Source organism: Schistocerca serialis, chromosome 1 (assembly GCF_023864345.2).
Source record: "Schistocerca serialis cubense isolate TAMUIC-IGC-003099 chromosome 1, iqSchSeri2.2, whole genome shotgun sequence".
Classification (NCBI taxonomy): Eukaryota; Metazoa; Arthropoda; class Insecta; order Orthoptera; family Acrididae; genus Schistocerca; species Schistocerca serialis.
The window spans coordinates 77,307,162-77,330,337 of record NC_064638.1 but is presented as its reverse complement, the minus strand read 5'-3'; the positions used below and the strand labels follow the sequence as shown (position 1 = coordinate 77,330,337).

Sequence of the window (23,176 nt, the reverse complement as noted above, 5' to 3'; positions counted from 1 at the left end):
GACACCAACCACTTCCTTGAACGCCTGGAATCCTTACCCAATCTGTTACCCCCGGAAACCATCCTTGTAACCATTGATGCCACGTCCTTATACACAAATATTCCGCACGTCCAGGGCCTCGCTGCGATGGAGCATTTCCTTTCACGCCGATCACCTGCCACCCTACCTAAAACCTCTTTCCTCATCACCTTAGCCAGCTTCATCCTGACCCACAACTTCTTCACTTTTGAGGGCCAGACATACCAACAATTAAAGGGAACAGCCATGGGCACCAGGATGGCCCCCTCGTACGCCAACCTATTCATGGGTCGCTTAGAGGAAGCCTTCTTGGTTACCCAAGTCTGCCAACCCAAAGTTTGGTACAGATTTATTGATGACATCTTCATGATCTGGACTCACAGTGAAGAAGAACTCCAGAATTTCCTCTCCAACCTCAACTCCTTTGGTTCCATCAGTTTCACCTGGTCCTACTCCAAATCCCATGCCACTTTCCTTGACGTTGACCTCCACCTGTCCAATGGCCAACTTCACACGTCCGTCCACATCAAACCCACCAACAAGCAACAGTACCTCCATTATGACAGCTGCCACCCATTCCACATCAAACGGTCCCTTCCCTACAGCCTAGGTCTCCGTGGCAAACGAATCTGCTCCAGTCCGGAATCCCTGAATCATTACACCAACAACCTGAAAACAGCTTTCGCATCCCGCAACTACCCTCCCGACCTGGTACAGAAGCAAATAACCAGAGCCACTTCCTCGTCCCCTCAAACCCAGAATCCCCCACAGAAGAACCACAAAAGTGCCCCACTTGTGACAGGATACTTTCCGGGACTGGACCAGACTCTGAATGTGGCTCTCCAGCAGGGATACGATTTCCTCAAATCCTGCCCTGAAATGAGATCCATCCTTCATGAAATCCTCCCCACTCCGCCAAGAGTGTCTTTCCGCCGTCCACCTAACCTTCGTAACCTGTTAGTTCATCCCTATGAAATCCCCAAACCACCTTCCCTACCCTCTGGCTCCTATCCTTGTAACCGCCCCCGATGCAAAACCTGTCCCATGCACCCTCCCACCACCACCTACTCCAGTCCTGTAACCCGGAAGGTGTACACGATCAGAGGCAGAGCCACGTGTGAAAGCACCCACGTGATTTACCAACTGACCTGCCTACACTGTGATGCATTCTATGTGGGAATGACCAGCAACAAACTGTCCATTCGCATGAATGGACACAGGCAGACAGTGTTTGTTGGTAATGAGGATCACCCTGTGGCTAAACATGCCTTGGTGCACAGCCAGCACATCTTGGCTCAGTGTTACACCGTCCGGGTTATCTGGATACTTCCCACCAACACCAACCTATCCGAACTCCGGAGATGGGAACTTGCCCTTCAGTATATCCTCTCTTCTCGTCATCCGCCAGGCCTCAATCTCCGCTAATTTCAAGTTGCCGCCACTCATACCTCACCTGTCTTTCAACAACTTCTTTGCCTCTACACTTCTGCCTCGACTGACATCTCTGCCCAAACTCTTTGTCTTTAAATATGTCTGCTTGTGTCTGTATGTGTGGATGGATATGTGCGTGTGTGCGAGTGTATACCTGTCCTTTTTTCCCCCTAAGGTAAGTCTTTCCGCTCCCGGGATTGGAATGACTCCTTACCCTCTCCCTTAAAACCCACTTCCTTTCGTCTTCCCCTCTCCTTCCCTCTTTCCTGATGAGGCAACAGTTTGTTGCGAAAGCTTGAACTTTGTGTGTATGTTTGTGTTTGTTTGTGTGTCTATCGACCTGCCAGCGCTTTTGTTCGGTAAGTCACCTCATCTTTGTTTTTATATATAATTTTTCCCACGTGGAATGTTTCCTTCCATTATAAAGAAAATGATTTCATAGATAATGGCCGCAGAGATGAGTACGCGTAAACAGATATGCAACTGTTGGGAACTGGCTGCACAGATGAACCAAGGGGCTATCAACAGTGTCTCCTCTACTACTGTCCAGCAACAGTAACTTAGGTTCTACTAAAGAAAATCAATTTTGAGAGATAAATAACTATTACAAAATAATAAATGTTACAGAAAATAAATATAGCAAAATATGTGTTTACAATAGAGAATAGTCAGGATTACAAACATAGATTTGGGTGTATATTTGCATTTAACAAAACAAGAAATGCTAAAAACTGTAGTTCAGTTATTCTTCCATTGTTCAAAATGATCCTTGTAATAGGAACTGCCTTAAAGATTTTTTAAAACAGGAACTCATCTTCTACTAAACACTTAATTCTTCAAGGGAGGGTGTTAAAAACCTTACAGCCAGTGAAATGGACTCCTTTCTGTACCACACTGTGCAGTTTAAAAATTGAGTTTTTCTTTCCTTATGAAGCACATCAAAGAGAATATATACAGGGTTATTACAAATGATTGAAGCGATTTCACAGCTCTACAATAACTTTGTTATTTGAGATATTTTCACAATGCTTCGCACACACATACAAAAACTCAAAAAGTTATTTTAGGCATTCACAAATGTTTGATATGTGCCCCTTTAGTGATTCGGCAGACATCAAGCAGATAATCAAGTTCCTCCCACACTCGGCGCAGCATGTCCCCATCAATGAGTTCGAAAGCATCGTTGATGCGAGGTCGCAGTTCTGGCACGTTTCTTGGTAGAGGAGGTTTAAACACTGAATCTTTCACATAACCTCACAGAAAGAAATCGCATGGGGTTAAGTCAGGAGAGCGTGGAGGCCATGACATGAATTGCTGATCATGATCTCCACCACGACCGATCCATCAGTTTTCCAATCTCCTGTTTAAGAAATGCCGAACATCATGATGGTAGTGCGGTGGAGCACCATCCTGTTGAAAGAGGAAGTCGGCACTGTCGATCTCCAGTTGTGGCATGAGCCAATTTTCCAGCATGTCCAGATACGCGTGTCCTGTAACGTTTTTTTCGCAGAAGAAAAAGGGGCTGTAAACTTTAAACTGTGAGATTGCACAAAACACGTTAACTTTTGGTGAATTGCGAATTTGCTGCACGAATGCGTGAGGATTCTCTACCGCACAGATTTGCACATTGTGTCTGTTCACTTCACCATTAAGAAAAAATGTGCTGAAAACAAGTTTCGCACTGAATGCATCCTCTTCCATGAGCTGTTGCAACCGCGCCAAAAATTCAAAGCGTTTGACATTGTCATCGGGTGTCAGGGCTTGTAGCAATTGTAAACGGTAAGGCTTCTGCTTTAACCTTTTCCATAAGATTTTCCAAACTGTCGGCTGTGGTACGTTTAGCTCCCTGCTTGCTTTATTCGTCGACTTCCGCGGGCTACGCGTGAAACTTGCCCGCACGCGTTCAACCATTTCTTCGCTCACTGCAGGCCGACCCGTTGATTTCCCCTTACAGAGGCATCCAGAAGCTTTAAACTGCGCATACCATCGCCGAATGGAGTTAGCAGTTGGTGGATCTTTGTTGAACTTCGTCCTGAAGTGTCGTTGCACTGTTATGACTGACTGATGTGAGTGCATTTCAAGCACGACATACGCTTTCTCGGCTCCTGTCGCCATTTTGTCTCACTGCGCTTTTGAGCGCTCTGGCGGCAGAAACCTGAAGTGCGGCTTCAGCCGAACAAAACTTTATGAGTTTTTCTACGTATCTGTAGTGTGTCATGACCACATGTCAATGAATGGAGCTACAGTGAATTTATGAATTCGCTTCAATCATTTGTAATAGCTGTGTATTGCGCAGTGGATGTAAGGATTCCAAGTTTCTTAAAAAGATTCCTGTATGTGGCTCTAACTATCTGCTTGTCTTTAGTTTTTCTCATATTTCAGAATAAAAACTCAGTCATCAGTTGCAAATATATTTGACAAGTGAATGTCATCCTCAAATATGTTCTAGAGTTGCCAAAAAATAACAGCTATGAATAAAATAATTTTCTCCTATTTCTGAATCTTTAGAGATTTTGTGAAACTGGATTCAGTTTGTTTTACTGTAATTAACAGAAAGATCTTTTATGTCAACCCAGTCCACAATAACCCTTAAAACCTTATTGAATGACACATGAAGTTTGTCTAATGAATTATCGATAAGTATCATAATGCCATCACAAGGATGGTCAATGTACAATATTCTGTACAAAGAGGTACAAGATTAACAAAAATAATAAAAAGCAGGGTCCCAGACCTGAGCCGTGAGGCACTCTTCATGTGATGATCTGATGATATTGAGAGAGCTATTCTACTGTACAATACAGCAGACCTAAGTTCCAGAAGACACATTGGGTCAAAATGAGGTGAACATTGATCCACAGACTAAACTAATTACCACTGGACAGTGGTTGGAAGAAGAGCATGAACTAACACCTAGGAATCTATTCCGACCAATATCTAGAGAGAAATTCCAGTCTTCATATTTATGAAACGTGCACCTTCGTGCCTCAGAATTCAGAATTATTTTATGGGGAATCTGTTTCAACAATAAAAGAAATGATGAAAATTTCATATCTGATCTCTAGATTTTAACTTTATTCCTAGACTCTGCAGTGTGTGCCAATGAAAATCTGTAACAAACTGAAAGGGAGAAACTACCACAGCAAGGATTTAGCACTGACTACAAAGAAAATTACACTCTATCATTGAAAATAAATTTTGTTATTCAGTAAAGGAATTTCCAATTGATGATACCAGGCGCTTCAGAGACTAATGTGGACAACTTGTGCTGGCAACAGTAAATTAAATATTAATTTTAGTAAGAAAATATTATGGACAACACATTTCAATTATATTTGTTATGTTTAAAAATACGGTAACAAAAAATAATTTATTGTTTGTATCTGAAGAGCCTCATGTACTTTAAATCAGTGATTCACATTTCTGTCTAATGAAACAATAAAATTCTGATTCTCACTGTACAGAACATTTTTCTGTAGATTAAGTCTGTGTTAAATACATAAACTAAGGGAAAGGCAATCACTCACTTATAGTGGATTGATGTGTCGAACATAGAATCACTTAACAGGAAACACTGATCACACTTTACACTTTTTCTAGTAAAAGTATACACATTCACACACACACACACACACACACACACACACACACACACACACACACACACACACACTCACACACACATCACCACACAGTCACCTGAATGCACACTTCCATGGTTACAGGAGTATGTGGATATGTGTCTGTGGTTGTGTGTGTGAATGTGTGCCTTTACTAGAAAAGTGCAAGAATTCAAAAGCTAGTATCAACGGAGCTACATGTTTTTATACTCCACACATCTGCCCATTATACATGAGTGGTTGAATTTCCCTTATTTTACGAATTATTATTAAGTTTGTGTTATATATGCATAGTGAAGTGGCTAGGTTGCATAAAAAGTCATACAACATGTGAAGAATGACTTTATCAATCACAAAGTATGCATGACATGTGTTGGAGTTATTTCCATCTTCAGAAATCTAAAATAGAAATATAACTTGTATACAAAAATACTAAGTGCTTTTTATACAGTAAAAACTAAGCTACATTAAAAATAAGTAGTCTGTGTTATTTGTTTGTCAAGTCCAACTCACCTGGATGAGTGCTTTAACGCACAACTACCAGGATTTGGTGAGGTGAGTGTGCCCTGTTTTGAATCATCCTCATGGATTAACATTGAGGGATTGGTGAGCCAGCCAGCCTTAATTGATTTTTGGCTACTCACCAGACCCTACTAGGTAAATACTGGACTGGACCCACACCTTACCTCTCATACATGCTACACAAACATTTAGAAAAATGTTCTCACACTTGAGCATGAGATTTACTGTAGATGCAGATGGATGGGGTGCACAGATTCCATCCCACGAGGGGGTGGTGGCACCCGAGGAGTATCTGACCATCCACAATCACTATGATGCCGAACTCTGCAGAGAAGTGGGTAAAGGAAAGGAAGACAAAAATAAAATGATATGTTTCTCAAGTTCCATAGTGTCCCTTGGACCTTCTCTATATCAAATGCCACCGTGACATTTATCATTGGAATACCTGTCAATGTTCTGAACTTTTACCACATAAAACCTAAGGATTATATATTCCATGTGTGCTTACACTTTACTTCACTAAACTGTTTTAGGTATTGCACATGTGTGTGTGTGTGTGTGTGTGTGTGTGTGTGTGTGTGTGTGTGTGTGTGTGTGTGTGTGTGTGTGTATGAGTGTATGTATGTATGTGTGTGATGCTCTTACCAAAACATTGATGTATGGGGCAGCCATGCCCCCCATACGAGCACATGTTGAACTAGCTCCCAATGCTACATTGCGAACCACAGTTGGAAACTGCTCTGCTGTGAAGATATATATTGTGCCATATGATGCAGTAATGGCTAATTTTCCCAGCATTGCAAATGTGACCACAAGCCAAGATGTGCCTGTAAAAATACAGTATTACAATATGGTATGGTAAGTGTTTGGTCAAATAGAAATTATTTAAGGAGTAAACAAACTCAGTTGAGGTACTCACTAGTTAATAGGCACGTAGGCCAGACTGAGAACTTGCTAGCTTCCAGACAAATCCTCTGTGGACATTGCTGCAGCTCAAGTGGGTGAGTCAAACCCCCAATGCTAGCACAATGTCATTGGGGCAGTGTAGCTTTATTGATGTGTGTGTGTGTGTGTGTGTGTGTGTGTGTGTGTGTGTGTGTGTTTGTGTATATGTGAAGGAGCATTTGTCTGAAAACTGGCAACGTTCTTGGTCTTGTCTGAGTGCCTATCGATGATTCAGGGCCTCAATTATTCAACATTACAATACCTGTAGCAAAGAAAAATTCAGCCAAGAAAACTAATTAATTATGAGACGGAAGTGCTGGCTAGTGCTTACCTTAAGGCTCAAAATGTTTAATACTGTTCATAGACAAACATAAAATTAAAATTGACAACACAATCCTATTTCTCATAACTATTAGCTCCTTCCTTAGGGAGAAGGGAGGGAAAGTTAGTTCCTCTAATCCTGGTGTTGAGTTGTCTGCCCTTCCTTTTATCACCTGAGCCAAAATACCCCTCTCTTCTCCCCAACAAAGGAAAAAATAGTTACAAAAGCGAAGATAGTGTTATCACTTGTACTTTTATGTGTTTTATTCACACCTGGACATTCCATTGTTTGATTTTATAATAAATGAAAAGCACCAGTTCTACCAAGAACCGACAGAAGATTCAGTTTGATTTTATTTTTATATGTGTCTTTTGGCCGTACTAAGCACTTTTGTTCCCCTAAAGGGTAGCAATTCTGTCTCAAAATTCAATGTTACAATAATTCAAATACAAAAATAATAGTGGCCAATCTCCTGTTATTCTCATTAACAATTTTGTTAACAGCTTTTCTTATAATTTCCACAAAACAAGTCCAATAACAAACACCACATGCAAAAGAAAAAGCAAATGTGGGACATAGATAAAAAAAGATCCATTAGTCTCTAAAAAAATTGTACAGCTTACATAAAACAAGTAACGATTAAAACTTTAAAACCTACTGCAGCAAACACTTCAAGTAGCCAAAGAACTAGAAACAAAATCTCATATAAAATATTAAAAATGAAAGTCAAGGCCTCAGACTAACTGTATATTCAAATTGTGTACTGACAAACTCACAGACACCAAACAAAATCAAACTGCAGCTAAAAACCATGATTGGGGCAGATTATATAATTAACTTCCTTAATGAGTATTTTGCCACAGCAGAGAAAAAACTAAGTGGAAAAAAACGAATCTGATGAACACAGAAAGACACAGAAACCATTTGTTGAAACAATGGTATGGCACTTTCTGTGACAAAAGAATAAACACAGGAGATAATAAATAACTTAAAGTCAATAAAATCATTGGAATTATTAGAATTATATTTATGTTGTTGTTGTCTTCAGTGCTGAGACTGGTTTGATGCAGCTCTCCATGCTACTCTATCCTGTGCAAGCTTCTTCATCTCCCAGTACCTACTGCAGCTTACGTCCTTCTGAATCTGCTTAGTGTATTCATCTCTTGGTCTCCCTCTACAATTTTTACCCTCCACGCTGCCCTCCAATGCTAAATTTGTGATCCCTTGATGCCTCAGAACATGTCCTACCAACCGGTCCCTTCTTCTTGTCAAGTTGTGCCACAAACTCCTCTTCTCCCCAATTCTATTCAATACCTCCTCGTTAATTATGTGATCTACCCATCTAATCTTCAGCATTCTTCTGTAGCACCACATTTCTAAAGCTTCTATTCTCTTCTTGTCCAAACTAGTTATTGTCCATGTTTCACTTCCATACATGGCTACACTCCATACAAATACTTTCAGAAACGACTTCCTGACACTTAAATCTATACTCGATGTTAACAAATTTCTCTTCTTCAGAAACGCTTTCCTTGCCATTGCCAGTCTACATTTTATATCCTCTCTACTTTGACCATCATCAGTTATTTTGCTCCCCAAATAGCAAAACTCCTTTACTACTTTAAGTGTCTCATTTCCTAATCTAATTCCCTCAGCATCACCCAACTTAATTCGACTACATTCCATTATCCTCGTTTTGCTTTTGCTGATGTTCATCTTATATCCTCCTTTCAAGACACTGTCCATTCCGTTCAACTGCTCTTCCAAGTCCTTTGCTGTATCTGACAGAATTACAATGTCATCGGCAAACCTCAAAGTTTTTATTTCTTCTCCATGGACTTTAATACCTACTCCGAATTTTTCTTTTGTTTCCTTTACTGCTTGCTCAATATACAGATTGAATAACATCGGGGACAGGCTGCAACCCTGTCTCACTCCCTTCCCAACCACTGCTTCCCTTTCATGCTCCTCGACTCTTATAACTGCCATCTGCTTTCTGTACAAATTGCAAATAGCCTTTCGCTCCCTGTATTTTACCCCTGCCACCTTTAGAATTTGAAAGAGAGTATTCCAGTCAACATTGTCAAAAGCTTTCTCTAAGTCTACAAATGCTAGAAATGTAGGTTTGCCTTTCCTTAATCTAGCTTCTAAGATAAGTTGTTGGGTCAGTATTGCCTCACGTGTTCCAACATTTCTGTGGAATCCAAACTGATCTTCCCCGAGGTCGGCTTCTACCAGTTTTTCCATTTGTCTGTAAAGAATTTGCGTTAGTATTTTGCAGCTATGACTTATTAAACTGATAGTTCGGTAATTTTCACATCTGTCAAAACCTGCTTTCTTTGGGATTGGAATTATTATATTCTTCTTGAAGTCTGAGGGTATTTCACCTGTCTCATACATCTTGCTCACCAGATGGAAGAGTTTTGTCAGTACTGGCTCTCCCAAGGCCGTCAGTAGTTCCAATGGAATGTTGTCTACTCCCGGGGCCTTGTTTCGACTCAGGTCTTTCAGTGCTCTGTCAAACTCTTCACGCAGTGTCGTATCTCCCATTTCATCTTCATCTGCATCCTCTTCCATTTCCATAATATTGTCCTCGAGTACATCGCCCTTGTATAGACCCTCTATATACTCCTTCCACCTTTCTGCTTTCCCTTTTTTGCTTTGAACTGGGTTTCCACCTGAGCTCTTGATATTGATACAAGTGGCTCTCTTTTCTCCAAAGGTCTCTTTAATTTTCCTTTAGGCAGTATCTATCTTACCCCTAGTGAGATAATCCTCTACATCCTTACATTTGTCCTCTAGCCATCTCTGCTTAGCCATTTTGCACTTCCTGTCGATCTCATTTTTGAGACGTTTGTATTCCATTTTGCCTGCTTCATTTACTGTGTTTTTATATTTTCTCCTTTCATCAATTAAATTCAATATTTCTTCTGTTACCCAAGGATTTCTACTAGCCCTTGTCTTTTTACCTACTTGATCCTCTGCTGCCTTCACTACTTCATCCCTCAGAGCTACCCATTCTTCTTCTACTGTATTTCTTTCCCCCTTTCCTGTTCCCTTATGCTCTCCCTGAAACTCTGTACAACCTCTGGTTTAGTCAGTTTATCCAGGACCCATCTCCTTAAATTCCCACCTTTTTGCAGTTTCTTCAGTTGTAATCTACAGTTCATAACCAATAGATTGTGGTCAGAGTCCACATCTGCCCCTGGAAATGTCTTACAACTTAAAATCTGGTTCCTAAATCTCTGCCTTACCATTATATAATCTATCTGATACCTTCTAGTATCTCCAGGATTCTTCCATGTATACAACCTTCTTTTATGATTCTTGAACCAAGCGTTAGCTATGGTTAAGTTATGCTCTGTGCAAAATTCTACCAGACGGCTTCCTCTTTCATTTTTCTCCCCCAATCCATATTCACCCACTATGTTTCCTTCTCTCCCTTTTCCTACTCTCGAATTCCAGTCACTCATGACTATTAAATTTTCGTCTCCCTTCACTATCTGAATAATTTCTTTTATCTCATCATACATTTCACCAATCTCTTCATCATCTGCAGAGGTACTTGGCATATAAACTTGTACTACTGTGGTAGACGTGGGCTTCATGTCTATCTTGGCCACAATAATGCGTTCACTATGCTGTTTGTAGTAGCTTACCCGAACTCCTATTTTTTTATTCATTATTAAACCTACTCCTGCATTACCCCTATTTGATTTTGTATTTATAACCCTGTATTCACCTGACCAAAAGTCTTCTTCCTCCTGCCACCAAACTTCACTAATTCCCACTATATCCAACTTTAACGTATCCATTTCCCTTTTTAAATTTTCTAACCTACCTGCCCGATTAAGGGATCTGACATTCCACACTCCGATCCGTAGAATGCCAGTTTTCTTTCTCCTGATAACGACGTCCTCCTGAGTAGTCCCCACCCGGATATCTGAATGGGGGACTATTTTACCTCTGGAATATTTTACCCAAGAGGACGCCATCATCATTTATCCATACAGTAAAGCTGCATGGCCTCGGGAAAAATTACGGCTGTAGTTTCCCCTTGCTTTCAGCCGTTCGCAGTACCAGCACAGCAAGGCCGTTTTGGTTAGTGTTACAAGGCCAGATCAGTCAATCATCCAGACTGTTGCTCCTGCAACTACTGAAAAGGCTGCTGCCCCTCTTCAGGAACCACACGTTTGTCTGGCCTCTCAACAGATACCCCTCCGTTGTGGTTGCATCTACGGTACGGCCATCTGTATCACTGAGGCACGCAAGCCTCCCCACCAACAGCAAGGTCCATGGTTCATGGGGGTAGGATTATATTTATAGAAATTATTTATAGAAATTTATAGAAATTAAATATTATTTGCAGGAGGTCTAAGGACATCTTACTCAACCAGTTAACACACCATTTGCAGAAGTAGTGATCCACAACTGCTTGAAGACAGCACTGATAAAACTGATACAGAAAATGAGTATCAATACAGGGCAGAGAATTGTAGACTCTTTTCTTCTGTTAGTTATTTAATGAACGTTTTGGTCACTGCATATCTAATGAAATACCGATTAATCAGTTAACTCGAATTCAGCTTACAGACAGGTAAATTCACTATAGTTTTGACTGTTATGAGTTACAGAGTCACAAGTTTTGGACAAATTCAAAATATGCATGTGACACAGTATTTTTGTTTATGGCACTGACCACCACTCTTATAAATTGTAATGTGGCTGCTTCTATCTTTCTGTTATCTTGGAAACCAAATTGTGCTTCATTAAAGAGGCTATAATTGTTCAGGCAGTTCATTAATCTGTCTGTCATAATGAATTTCATTATTTTTGAGGATGTCAGTAGAGAGACAGGCTTGTAATTTCCATACTTTCTATATTATTTTTCTTTGGTGGAGGCAAAACACTTGGCTTCTAAATACTCTGAGCTGAAAGACTTATTTACTATCTTAGTTAACGGTGATTGTATATTTTTGCATGTTCTTTGAGTACACAGGGGTACTTCCTTTATACATGTTGTCCCTTTTTCTTAAATTTTTTGCACCCTTTTCCTGACCTCAGACTCTCTAGGTGGTAAAAACATCACTGTACTTGCTGCATATTTTTTTCTATAATAGCTACATATAATATTGGCATTTTTGTTGCAATTTCTCTGCTGTACTCAAAATGTATTCATAAAATTTGCTAGTTCATACAGATTCATTGATCAATCTCTGCCTTTTATTAATAAGTTTATTTTTTATTGTCTCTTTTTTTCTCAGCCTTGTTGGGACTCTTGCTAATTATATTATATATTAATGACCTAACATATAACCAAATAACTCAGATTTTTTTCAGATACTACAATTAGCTTTTTCCAGACAGAACTTCATTATAAAGTGTAATCTGAAATAGCTGCACAAATATTCAGTAAGATCTCGATATATTTCAAAGCAATGTAAATATTGGTAATTTGCTTTAAATGCTTAGTAAGATAAAATGTGCACTTAACAAAACACAGAAATGGAATATCCTATGGCCACCATATCAGTGAGTCACACTCAGAATCAGCTAATTTATGCAAAAACCTGGGCATAAGAACTTGTGGGGATGTGAAATGAAATGATCACATATGCTCAGTTGCAGATAAAGAAGATGATAGACTACTGTTGACTGATCGGATACAAGGAAAATGCTGTTAATCCATTAGGAGATGGCTTACAGAATGCTCAAGTAACCTAACCTGCCGGCCGGTGTGGCCATGCGGTTCTAGGCGCTTCAGTGTGGAACCACATGACCGCTACGGTCGCAGGTTCGAAACCTGCCTCGGGCATGGGTGTGTGTGATGTCCTTAGGTTAGTTAGGTTTAAGTAGTTCTAAGTTCTAGGGGACTGATGACCACAGATGTTAAGTCCCATAGTGCTCAGAGCCATTTGAACCATTTAACCTAGCCTAAAATACTGTTCAAGTGTGTGGGCCCCTTACCAAATAGGCCTAACTGGGGATGTTGGACATATATAAAGAAGGGCAACACAAATGATGACAGATTTTTTTGACCCATGGGAGGATTCTGAGAACCTGAACTGGTGGATGCTTGTAAATAAATGTCAAATACTCTGTGAAGGCCTACTTACAAATTTTCAACAGCCGTACTAAGTGAGGAATGGAGGAATATCCTACAACATCCAATGTTTTGCTCCCTTAGGGACTGTAAAGACAAGACTAGACTAATAATTGCATGCACAGAGGCACTTAAGTAGTCAGTCTTCCTACACTCCATACACAAATGAAACAGGAAGGAACCCTACTGTAACATGTAGTGAAATGGAAAGTATTCATTATTCTGCATTTCAAAGGATTTCTGTTTTTAGCATCATAAATTATTTTGTCACTCAGCGGCCGCAAACAGTAGTTGTTTGAGTGAGTTTTGCTTCTGTGAATGTATGTGTGTTTTCTACTTCAGAAGAACATATTTTGGCTGAAATCTTAAATGTATAGCAATCTTTTCATCATGCCTGACTGCTGCTCAACATCTTCTCTATATAGTGAATAGCGATCCATCCTTTTCATATTATCAATGGAGTGATATTCATATTGCAAAAATTGTGTGTGCCAGTCTTTCACTCTCTCACTCTGTGTGTGTGTGTGTGTGTGTGTGTGTGTGTGTGTGTGTGTGTGTACTGCTCCTGGATGTTAATGCATAGGTCTGGTATGAATGTGTTTTGGTCCTTTATACTATACTTGCAATGTCAGCAAACGTCATAGTTTTTGCAAAGTAATCCTGTGGCTTTGGTAAGTGGTTCAACAAATATGAGACCAAAATGCAGTATATTGAAGACAAATATTTGGGTAATGAGAGGGTACAAAGCAATCATTGTTAAACCAAATAGAAGGGCTCCAGAAGTAAGTTTCCTACACTAGGCAGCTAACCTGAAGCAGCAGTTTTCTAGATCACTGCATCCTTCAGTATTAGTGCTTATGCAATAATATGTTTGTAATGATGTGCAAATACGTCACCAAAGAAATTGCTAGTTTTCCAAAATTGTGGATTCAGATAATTGTTTACAGTCATTTAAGAGAATAATTCTCAGTGTACTATGATAATAATAATAATAATAATAATAATAATAATAATAATTTTATTGTCTTTAAGCCATTACAGCAATAGACAAAGTCATACATATAATACGAGGGCAGTTCAATAAGTAATGCAACACATTTTTTTTTCTGAAACAGGGGTTGTTTTATTCAGCATTGAAATACACCAGGTTATTTCCCAATCTTTTAGCAACACAACACTATTTTTCAACGTAATCTCCATTCAATGCTACGGCCTTACGCCACCTTGAAATGAGGGCCTGTATGCCTGCACGGTACCATTCCACTGGTCGATGTTGGAGCCAACGTCGTACTGCATCAATAACTTCTTCATCATCCGCGTAGTGCCTCCCACGGATTGCGTCCTTCATTGGGCCAAACATGTGGAAATCCGACGGTGCGAGATCGGGGCTGTAGGGTGCATGAGGAAGAACAGTCCACTGAAGTTTTGTGAGCTCCTCTCAGGTGCGAAGACTTGTGTGAGGTCTTGCGTTGTCATGAAGAAGGAGAAGTTCGTTCAGATTTTTGTGCCTACGAACACGCTGAAGTCGTTTCTTCAATTTCTGAAGAGTAGCACAATACACTTCCGAGTTGATCGTTTGACCATGGGGAAGGACATCGAACAGAATAACCCCTTTAGCGTCCCAGAAGACTGTAACCATGACTTTACCGGCTGAGAGTATGGCTTTAAACTTTTTCTTGGTAGGGGAGTGGGTGTGGCGCCACTCCATTGATTGCCGTTTTGTTTCAGGTTCGAAGTGATGAACCCATGTTTCATCGCCTGTAACAATCTTTGACAAGAAATTGTCACCCTCAGCCACATGACGAGCAAGCAATTCCGCACAGATGGTTCTCCTTTGCTCTTTATGGTGTTCGGTTAGACAACGAGGGACCCAGCGGGAACAAACCTTTGAATATACCAACTGGTGAACAATTGTGACAGCACAACCAACAGAGATGTCAAGTTGAGCACTGAGTTGTTTGATGGTGATCCGTTGATCATCTTGAACGAGTGTGTTCGCACGCTCCGCCATTGCAGGAGTCACAGCTGTGCACGGCCGGCCCGCACGCGGGAGATCAGACAGTCTTGCTTGACCTTGCGGCGATGATGACACACGCTTTGCCCAATGACTCACCGTGCTTTCGTCCACTGCCAGATCACCGTAGACATTCTGCAAGCACCTATGAATATCTGAGATGCCCTGGTTTTCCGCCAAAAGAAACTCGATCACTGCCCGTTGTTTGCAACGCACATCCGTTACAGACGCCATTTTAACAGCTCCGTACAGCACTGCCACCTGTCGGAAGTCAATGAAACTATACGAGACGAAGCGGGAATGTTTGAAAATATTCCACAAGAAATTTCCGGTTTTTTCAATCAAAATTGGCCGAGAAAAAAAATGTGTTGCTTTACTTATTGAACTGCCGTCGTACAATACAGTACAGTACATGCTATAGAAGGACAGAATTGTTAAGAACTTTACAGTTTAATATCACAGGTCATGAAACCCTTTACATTGTAGAATGGGTTTACAACTAACCAGTCATAAAGTGTTTGTTTGTATTGTTGCTCTGGTAAATTTTGTATACCTTGTGGAAGTTTGTTAAATAATTTGTGGCCCATAAGTTCATAACTGTTAACTGATTTTGACAGTCTGTGGTAGGGCGTATAGATAGAGCTGTTTGTCCTAGTGCTGTAACAATGTATATTTGCCCTGCGTTTTACTTTACGTAAGTTCTTTTTTGTGTAGATTAAAACATAATAAATATATAGGTTTATTACTGTCATGATTTTTTGTTGAGTAAACAAAGGTTTACAATGAGCCTTGTATGGTGAGCCTGTAATTATCCTAATAGCTTTCTTTTGCAGCAATAGTATATCATGCACACAAGTGGAGTTTCCCCATAAAATAATGCCATAGGATATGATGCTTTGGAAAAATGAGTAGTAAGATACTCTAACATAATTTTTAGGTACACAGTGCATCAATCGCCTTAACAAATAGATTACCCTAGACAATTTACCGCTAATATACTTAATATGTGGATTCCAAGAAAGTTTATCATCCAAATATACCCCCAAAAATTTAACACAACTAGGATCATCTGATGGAAACTTGTCTTTTAAACTAAATACCATCTGCTGGGTTTTGCTTTCATTAAGCAAGAACCCATTTGCTTTAAACCAGAGTGAAGCTTGCTCAATTGTCTCTGTAACACATGTTTTAAGGCTATTAAGATCATTACTGCTGTTCAGAAATGTTGTATCATCAGCATAGAGTACTGTTCTGGATTTGATAAATGATGGCAGGTCATTTATCATTATTAGGAAAAGGAAAGGGCCCAGCACGGATCCCTGTGGAACACCTACCTCAACTTGTTCTATACTGGACATTTCTTTCCCAACACAGACGGCTTGCTTACGGTTTTGTAAATATGATCTTAATAGCTTAAGGCTGTTACCTTTAACACCGTAAAAGTCCATTTTTTCGAGTAGTAGTGTATGTTCTACACAGTCAAAGGCTTTGCTTAGGTCACAAAAAGTCACTTGGGCAAAGCATTTATCTTCAAATACTTGATGGATGTATTTAACAACATTGTCTATGGCATCAATGGTTGACAGGTTTTTCCTAAAGCCATACTGTGATCCACTTATTAATCCTATGTTATCAAAGTAAACAGATAATTGTTGGCAAATTATGCATTCTAGAACTTTTGAGAAAACTGGGACTATGGATACTGGCCTGTAACTTGAGACAGAATTTTTATCTCCTTTTTTATGTACTGGAACTACCCTAGACAGTTTAAGCTCATCAGGGAAAAAACCCTCCAGTATACACTTGTTTATACAATATGTTAGGGGGTACACTATACAGTCTATTACTTTCTTAAGCATGTTACAAGACAGGTCATATATGTCTACACTGTCTGATGATTTTAACTGCTTCACTATTCTTAACACAAAACCAGGTGAGACCTCAGAAAAATTGAAGATACTTGTGTTTGTTGATGACCTAGCAATATTTTTTGACAGTAACTGTGATGAGCTGATTTCAGGTTTAATTATAGCACTTCCTACTTCCTCAACTGATTTAATAAAAAAGTCATAAAATTCCTGGGGAGAGATACTAATTTTGTCACTTCTTTTATCTTTGGCGACACTATTTATTAGGGTCTATGCTGCTTTGCACTTATTGGTGGATTTCTCAATACTTCTGAGATTGTGTGCTTGTTTGGCTTCCACAATTGCTTTTTTGTACTCATTCCTAGATCTAACATAGGCTAGTTTAGCATGGTTGGTTTTCAGATTTTTATAAATATTGTACAACAACATAACTTGATTTTTCATAGTAGACAGCTGTTTTGTGTACCATGTATTTTGTCTATCTGGAACTTTTGCTTTTAGGACTCTGTCAGTTACTTTGCACTTCTTTATTGGTATGCAGTCATTAAAGTGTCCCAAAAATGCTTTGAGAAACCTATCAAATAGTACCTTTGCTGGCAGATAATTGCTTAGAGTATAATGTGTCTCATCATAACACAGGCCAAACCAATCTCTGTTAGAAAGGGACGTACGAAACGTGTCAATTTTCTCATCTGTGACTGGTCTAGTGACCACAACTTCTGGGACAAACTTATTTACATAACTCTTATCAAGAGGGAACCTACTTGTATAATTTAAAGATACTGAATCATGATCAGAATATGGAAATACCGTCACAAAACATGATTCTTCTGTTGTTTTAAAATTTACAAAAATATTGTCAAGACATGCATGTTCTCTTGTAGGTTTGTTATTGACTGAATGTAAGTTGCACTGTCTTAGTAGGTTTTGGAGTTCACTGACAGTACGTTTTTGTGTTGTGACATCGAATTCAGCATTCACATCTCCACCTATCACAATATCATAATGTATCCATCTAGTATCTGTAAGTACATGTAACAGCAAATCCAGTTTTTCTAAAAATACATTGGTTATACCCTTAGGTGACCCGTACAGGGAAATTACAACTAACTTAAAACTGTCTATTACTATACCAGCAGCTTCAAAGTTCTGTTCATCACACAGAAAATCTAGATCTAATCTATTGAATGTACCGCTAAGTGACTTGTTAACATATATTGCCACACCACCTCTTAAATGCAATTTTCTGCAGTAGCTACTGGCTAGAATAAAATCATCAAATTTAATAAATGTAAGTTCACTCTCACTAGCCCAGTGTTCACTTAAACAAAAGATATCAAACTTATTTTCTAATCCAAAGTCATTGACAATAAATTCTTTATCCCTTACTCCTTCAATGTTAAGATAACAGATTATAAAATCAAACCTGTCTTTCTTTACAGATGCACTATTTTGCTGAGAGGCTATTAAATCTCTGGCACTATTTATCTTATGGGCTTCTTCCCCTTGCTGCCTTCTACTAAAAAATCATTTAGACGTAATGGAGGTACAGTTTTCTGTTTGCCCGCTACACTTGATACTGCTTCTACTCTTGGAGGTCTCTTCGCGTCTTCTTGTTCATGGCATGATCTAAGTGGCTGGGTTCCCACTGTAGGTAGTTCAAATGTTGCTGCAGAATGGACAGCTGGATCACCTGTTGGTACACTTGTTGCTGAATATGCTGCCACTTTTGCTGTTTCTGTTATCCTAGTTCCTGAATGAGGTGTTCTACCTGTTGTAACTGTAGTTACAGCTTCCTCTCTCCCAGCACATTCTTTTGTAATCAGTGATACCTGATGTTGTGTTACTGCTGCAACTGGAGTACATGGTAGGGAAGATACTTTGCAGGCGTCCTTTACCAGTGGTAGTGGAAAAGGATCACTTTTCTTACATCTAGGGGAAACAATATCCACTATCATTTTGATCTTTTGACTGAGCAGCGATTTGCCCCATTTATTTAAATGCATACCATGTGTTGTGAAGTGCTGTCTTTCAAGATCGTCAATACTGAGGAAAAAAGCATTTGAAGTGGTCTTGCAGATCTTTTCATACATCCTGTTTGCTTTTTGGATTTCTCTGTTCACACAAGAAGATTCAGTAAGGTCATGTCTGTGTGGAATGCCTACAACAACAACTTTTTGATCCTCTGTTGTACGTAGCGCATCTCTTAGCACTCTGTTTGCTTCTATTAGTTCATTCTTATATACATCGTTTGCACCACCCAATATTACAATGCATTCACTTTGTGTCACGTGATTATTGTTTTTATAGTTTTTCAAAACTTCTTTTAGGCCTGCTCCAGGTTTCACAACACTTGTCACATTGAGATCCTGCTGGAAGCGAAGAATTCCTGCAATTCCTCTTCCGTGGCTGTCAGCAAGCAAAACTGTAGGCCTACTAAAGTTTTTAGGAGTCACTTTGTTTGCAACATCGAGACAGTTACGTTTTACTGACTTATTGCGCTTTGTAAATTTCCGGTCCGCCGATTCCGATTCGTAGTCTTGGTGTGAGTTGCTTGTTTCAACATTTTTAAGTTCACAATCCGTAATAAGATGTTGAAATAGATTTCTTAACGGAACTTTTAACGCACTGGAAACAAATTTAGGTTTTTCACATTTCTTTGGTTCACGGTACTCTTGAAGTTGACCGAGTTCTTTATGTGATGGGTCAGATAGACTTTTAATAATGTTTTCCAACAACAGAGCATGTTCTCTTGTGGCTTTCAGTTCTTTCTGCATTGATTTGAGTACCATGATTTCACGATTTGCGCGGAACATTTCACTAGCTGCCAGACGTCCGTTACACTTTGTTCCACATGTACACGAGATGTTTTCTTGATTTATTTTCGCGAAGCACTGCGAATGATACCAAATATGCAACACTGAACAAATTCTAATGCCACTTGATACGATTTTGTCGCATAACTTGCACCTTATTGACGCTAAATACTCGCAATTTATGGACCAATTTACTACCACATCTATATGCGTCGCCATCTTCACATTCTTTTTGTCAATATGCTACAATTAATGCATTCCATGATACATAATTATAACTCTTTTAGCAGTGCTTGTGTTTGCGATGAATCAATTCAGATCTCACTGTCACAACAGCTGTTATCATATTACTTTGTAAATGTTGTACCACTGAAGTTGGCCACTATGAATACATCCATTCATTCTCTTGGTTCTCAACACTATTACAAAGTTGAGATTTTTTGATTGTTCACATATCTGAAGATTCTTCTTTGTGATGAGAACACAACAGATGAATGACTGAGTGAGACAAGATTACATTTGTGCATGCCCCCCACCCCCTTTTAAAAAATGCTGCTATTGAAGATATTTTTCATGTGTCCCACTGCCAAGTCCACTCCATCTCATTACTGATGTGTGTCATACTTTTTGTATAATTTAATACTAACATTTTAAATGGTAAATTGTCACTGAGTATGTCTGCAGTAATATTTATATGTATGTGGAAAATGTTTTTTCCTGAGTGATTTCACATTTATATCTCAGTACAGTAGTAACAGAGGTAATCTTGGAGTCATATTCTGCTGTAGGTGGCAGATCGCAGTTCTAATATTATGTGTGTGCTAAATGGTAATGCTCATCCACATACAGTGTACTCCCGATTATTTTTGCGTGGATTATTCATGCACAGAGTACCATTTCCATTGTTATCGATAGCCTGTTCTGTGTAAATCAAAAATAAACTCAGTTTTCTGATTTTTATCAGTGTGTGTCAGTGAAGCATCTTAGAAGAATTTGTAAAAGAGATGATGGAGAAATGAAAGAAACGTGTTGACATTAAAACAAAAATTAGAATCAACTGTCAGACTTGAGAAGGGGGAAACTGCTGCAAACATAACTGCTGATTATGGTATTGGAAAGCAGACTGTTTGGGACATTAAAAAGCAGAAAGTATAGCATTTTGTCAGGAAATGTGATTCTAGTTTTTGAATTGAATTGAATTGAATTTTATTTAATCCTGTAAGATTACACTGTGTACAGTAAATGTATGTGTGATATAGGACATGTCAAAGTAGTAACATTCATTATCACTTATTTTTCCACCCCTTTAGCTTACATTTTTACATCATTGATAATGAATAACAATATATACAAATTTAATGGCATAAGTATTCTGCAACACTGTAAAACACTTTTTCAATGAGATAGTGTTTAAGTTTCTTTGGAAAGTCATTGTCAAGTACACTATCTTGAAGGTTTTTAGGCAGGCTTCTTAGTAGTCTGATACCAGAGTACTGAGGTCCTTTTTCTAGCATTGCCAGTCCATGGGGTATGCTCAGTACTTCATTCTCCTTTCTTGTATTGTGTGTGTGTACACTAGCATTTGTAATCCAGTCCTCCCTACCTTTTGTGATGTACATTATTTTTTGTATACATACAATGATGAAAAATTTAAGATATCTAACTTCTTGAAACAGTTTCTGCACGTTTCAGAGGTCTTTCTTCTTAAAATGCTCCAAATTGCTTTTTTTGTAATGTGAACACTCGTTTTGTCTCTTGTTTGTTTGAGTTTCCTCACACAGTCACTCCATACTGTAAGTATGGTTCGAAAAGTCCATGATACACTGTACACAGAAGGTTCTTGTCTGAATACTGTGATAGATGCATCGTTAAGAATATGACAGAGCTCAGTTTCTTACAGACATTATGAATATGTTTTTTCCATTTCAGTTCCTTATCCACAAGAATACCTAAGAATCTAGCAGATTCTACTTCTTCCAGCCTTGTCCCATCAACCTCTAAATCCTTGTATACAGCCTTCTCCTTGTTTATAAACACTGCATACATAGTCTTTTTTAGATTTATAACCAGTTCATTTCCAACAGCCATTGAGCTGTGACATTTGCTGATATGTATGCTCTTCTCTCAAGCTGTTCCATATTTTGGTCAGTATTTAGTATTGTCATGTCACCAGCATACAATACTTTCTTTTCTTCCTCCTCAACACCTATATCATTAACAAACAATGGCCCCATTATCGAACCCTGCGGCACTCCATATTTGATGGGTTTGGTTTCTGACGGGTATGAGTTTCCCAATGATACATACTGCTTGTGGTTGCGCAAGTATGATTTTATCCATTCACCTGGTTGCCCTCGAATGCCATAGTTGCCTAATTTTTGTATCAGCATTTCATGGTCAATGGTGTCAAAAGCTTTTGAAAGATCCAGACACATTACAGAGACAACCTTTTTTTCATCTAAGGGCTGTAAAATGTATTCTGTTAGACTGGCAATTGTTGTTTCTGTAGATTTACCCTTCCTGAAACCATGTTGTGAGGGTATGAGAATGTTATGTTTGTCCAAATAGTTAACTAATCTGGGATACATAAGCATTTCTAGGATTTTCAAGAAACCTGATATAAGTGAAACTTGTTTGTAGTTGTTGGGGTTGTCCCTATCCCCTTTCTTGTACACTGGCACCACCTTCATTATCTTCAGTTTTTCTGGAAAAATTCCATCTATGAAAGAACAGTTTGCTATGTTAAGCAGTGGTGTTATTATCTGCTCACTTACCAGCTTTATTACATGATTTGATATTTCATCATCACCAGCTGATTTCTTGGACTTCAGTTTCTGTATAGTTTTCCATAGTTCATCTTCCATGACTGGTATTAAGAACATAGTACTGCATGATCCTTTTGATATCTTAATACTCTTCTGTTTTTGACTATTTCTTTCCAATTTTAAGTTTTCTACTACACTGATATAGTTATTATTCAGTATGCTTGCTATTTCCATACCATCTGTGACCACTGTGTTGTCTATTTTTAATTGACCTAATACCTTCTTCTTTGTTTGACCCATCTTTTTCCTTTCTTTCAGCATTAATTGCATTCCAAGCTGCCTTTGCCTTGTTTTTTGAGTTCGTTATGGTGGTGTCAATTGCTCTTGCTTTTGCTTCTCTTATTGTTTTTCTATACTTCTTTTTTTAACATTTTATAGTTTTCAGCTTCGCCCATCCATCTCAGATCCTGCAGCTTCCTTTGCTGTTCTAGTATTTCACTGGTAATCCACTGTGTTTGATATTGCAACCTTTCTTGTCTCTTTACATTGGGAAATGCTACATTAAATGGTATTTAATTGTTGAAATAAATGCATCATATTTTTCATTTACACTCTGGGCCTGTAGGGTTTCATTCCAGGTTTCCTTACTTAACATTGTTCTAAAGGTGTTGATATTTTGTTCACTGATGATCCTAATTTCTTTGGTTGTTGGACCATCTGCAAAGAAACATGAAAAGATCTACATCTGATGA

General features: G+C 38.9%; 1 protein-coding gene across 1 annotated transcript in view; it reads right to left on the bottom strand.

The window, feature by feature from the left end:
* LOC126462064 (organic cation transporter protein-like) overlaps positions 1–23,176 on the bottom strand; it is a 160,792-nt gene that overhangs the window by 8,654 nt on the left and 128,962 nt on the right. Inside the window, exon 9 of the mRNA XM_050096046.1 lies at positions 6,237–6,418. Within this exon, the coding sequence (XP_049952003.1) occupies positions 6,237–6,418 (182 nt within the window). The remainder of the gene's footprint in view (positions 1–6,236; positions 6,419–23,176) is intronic.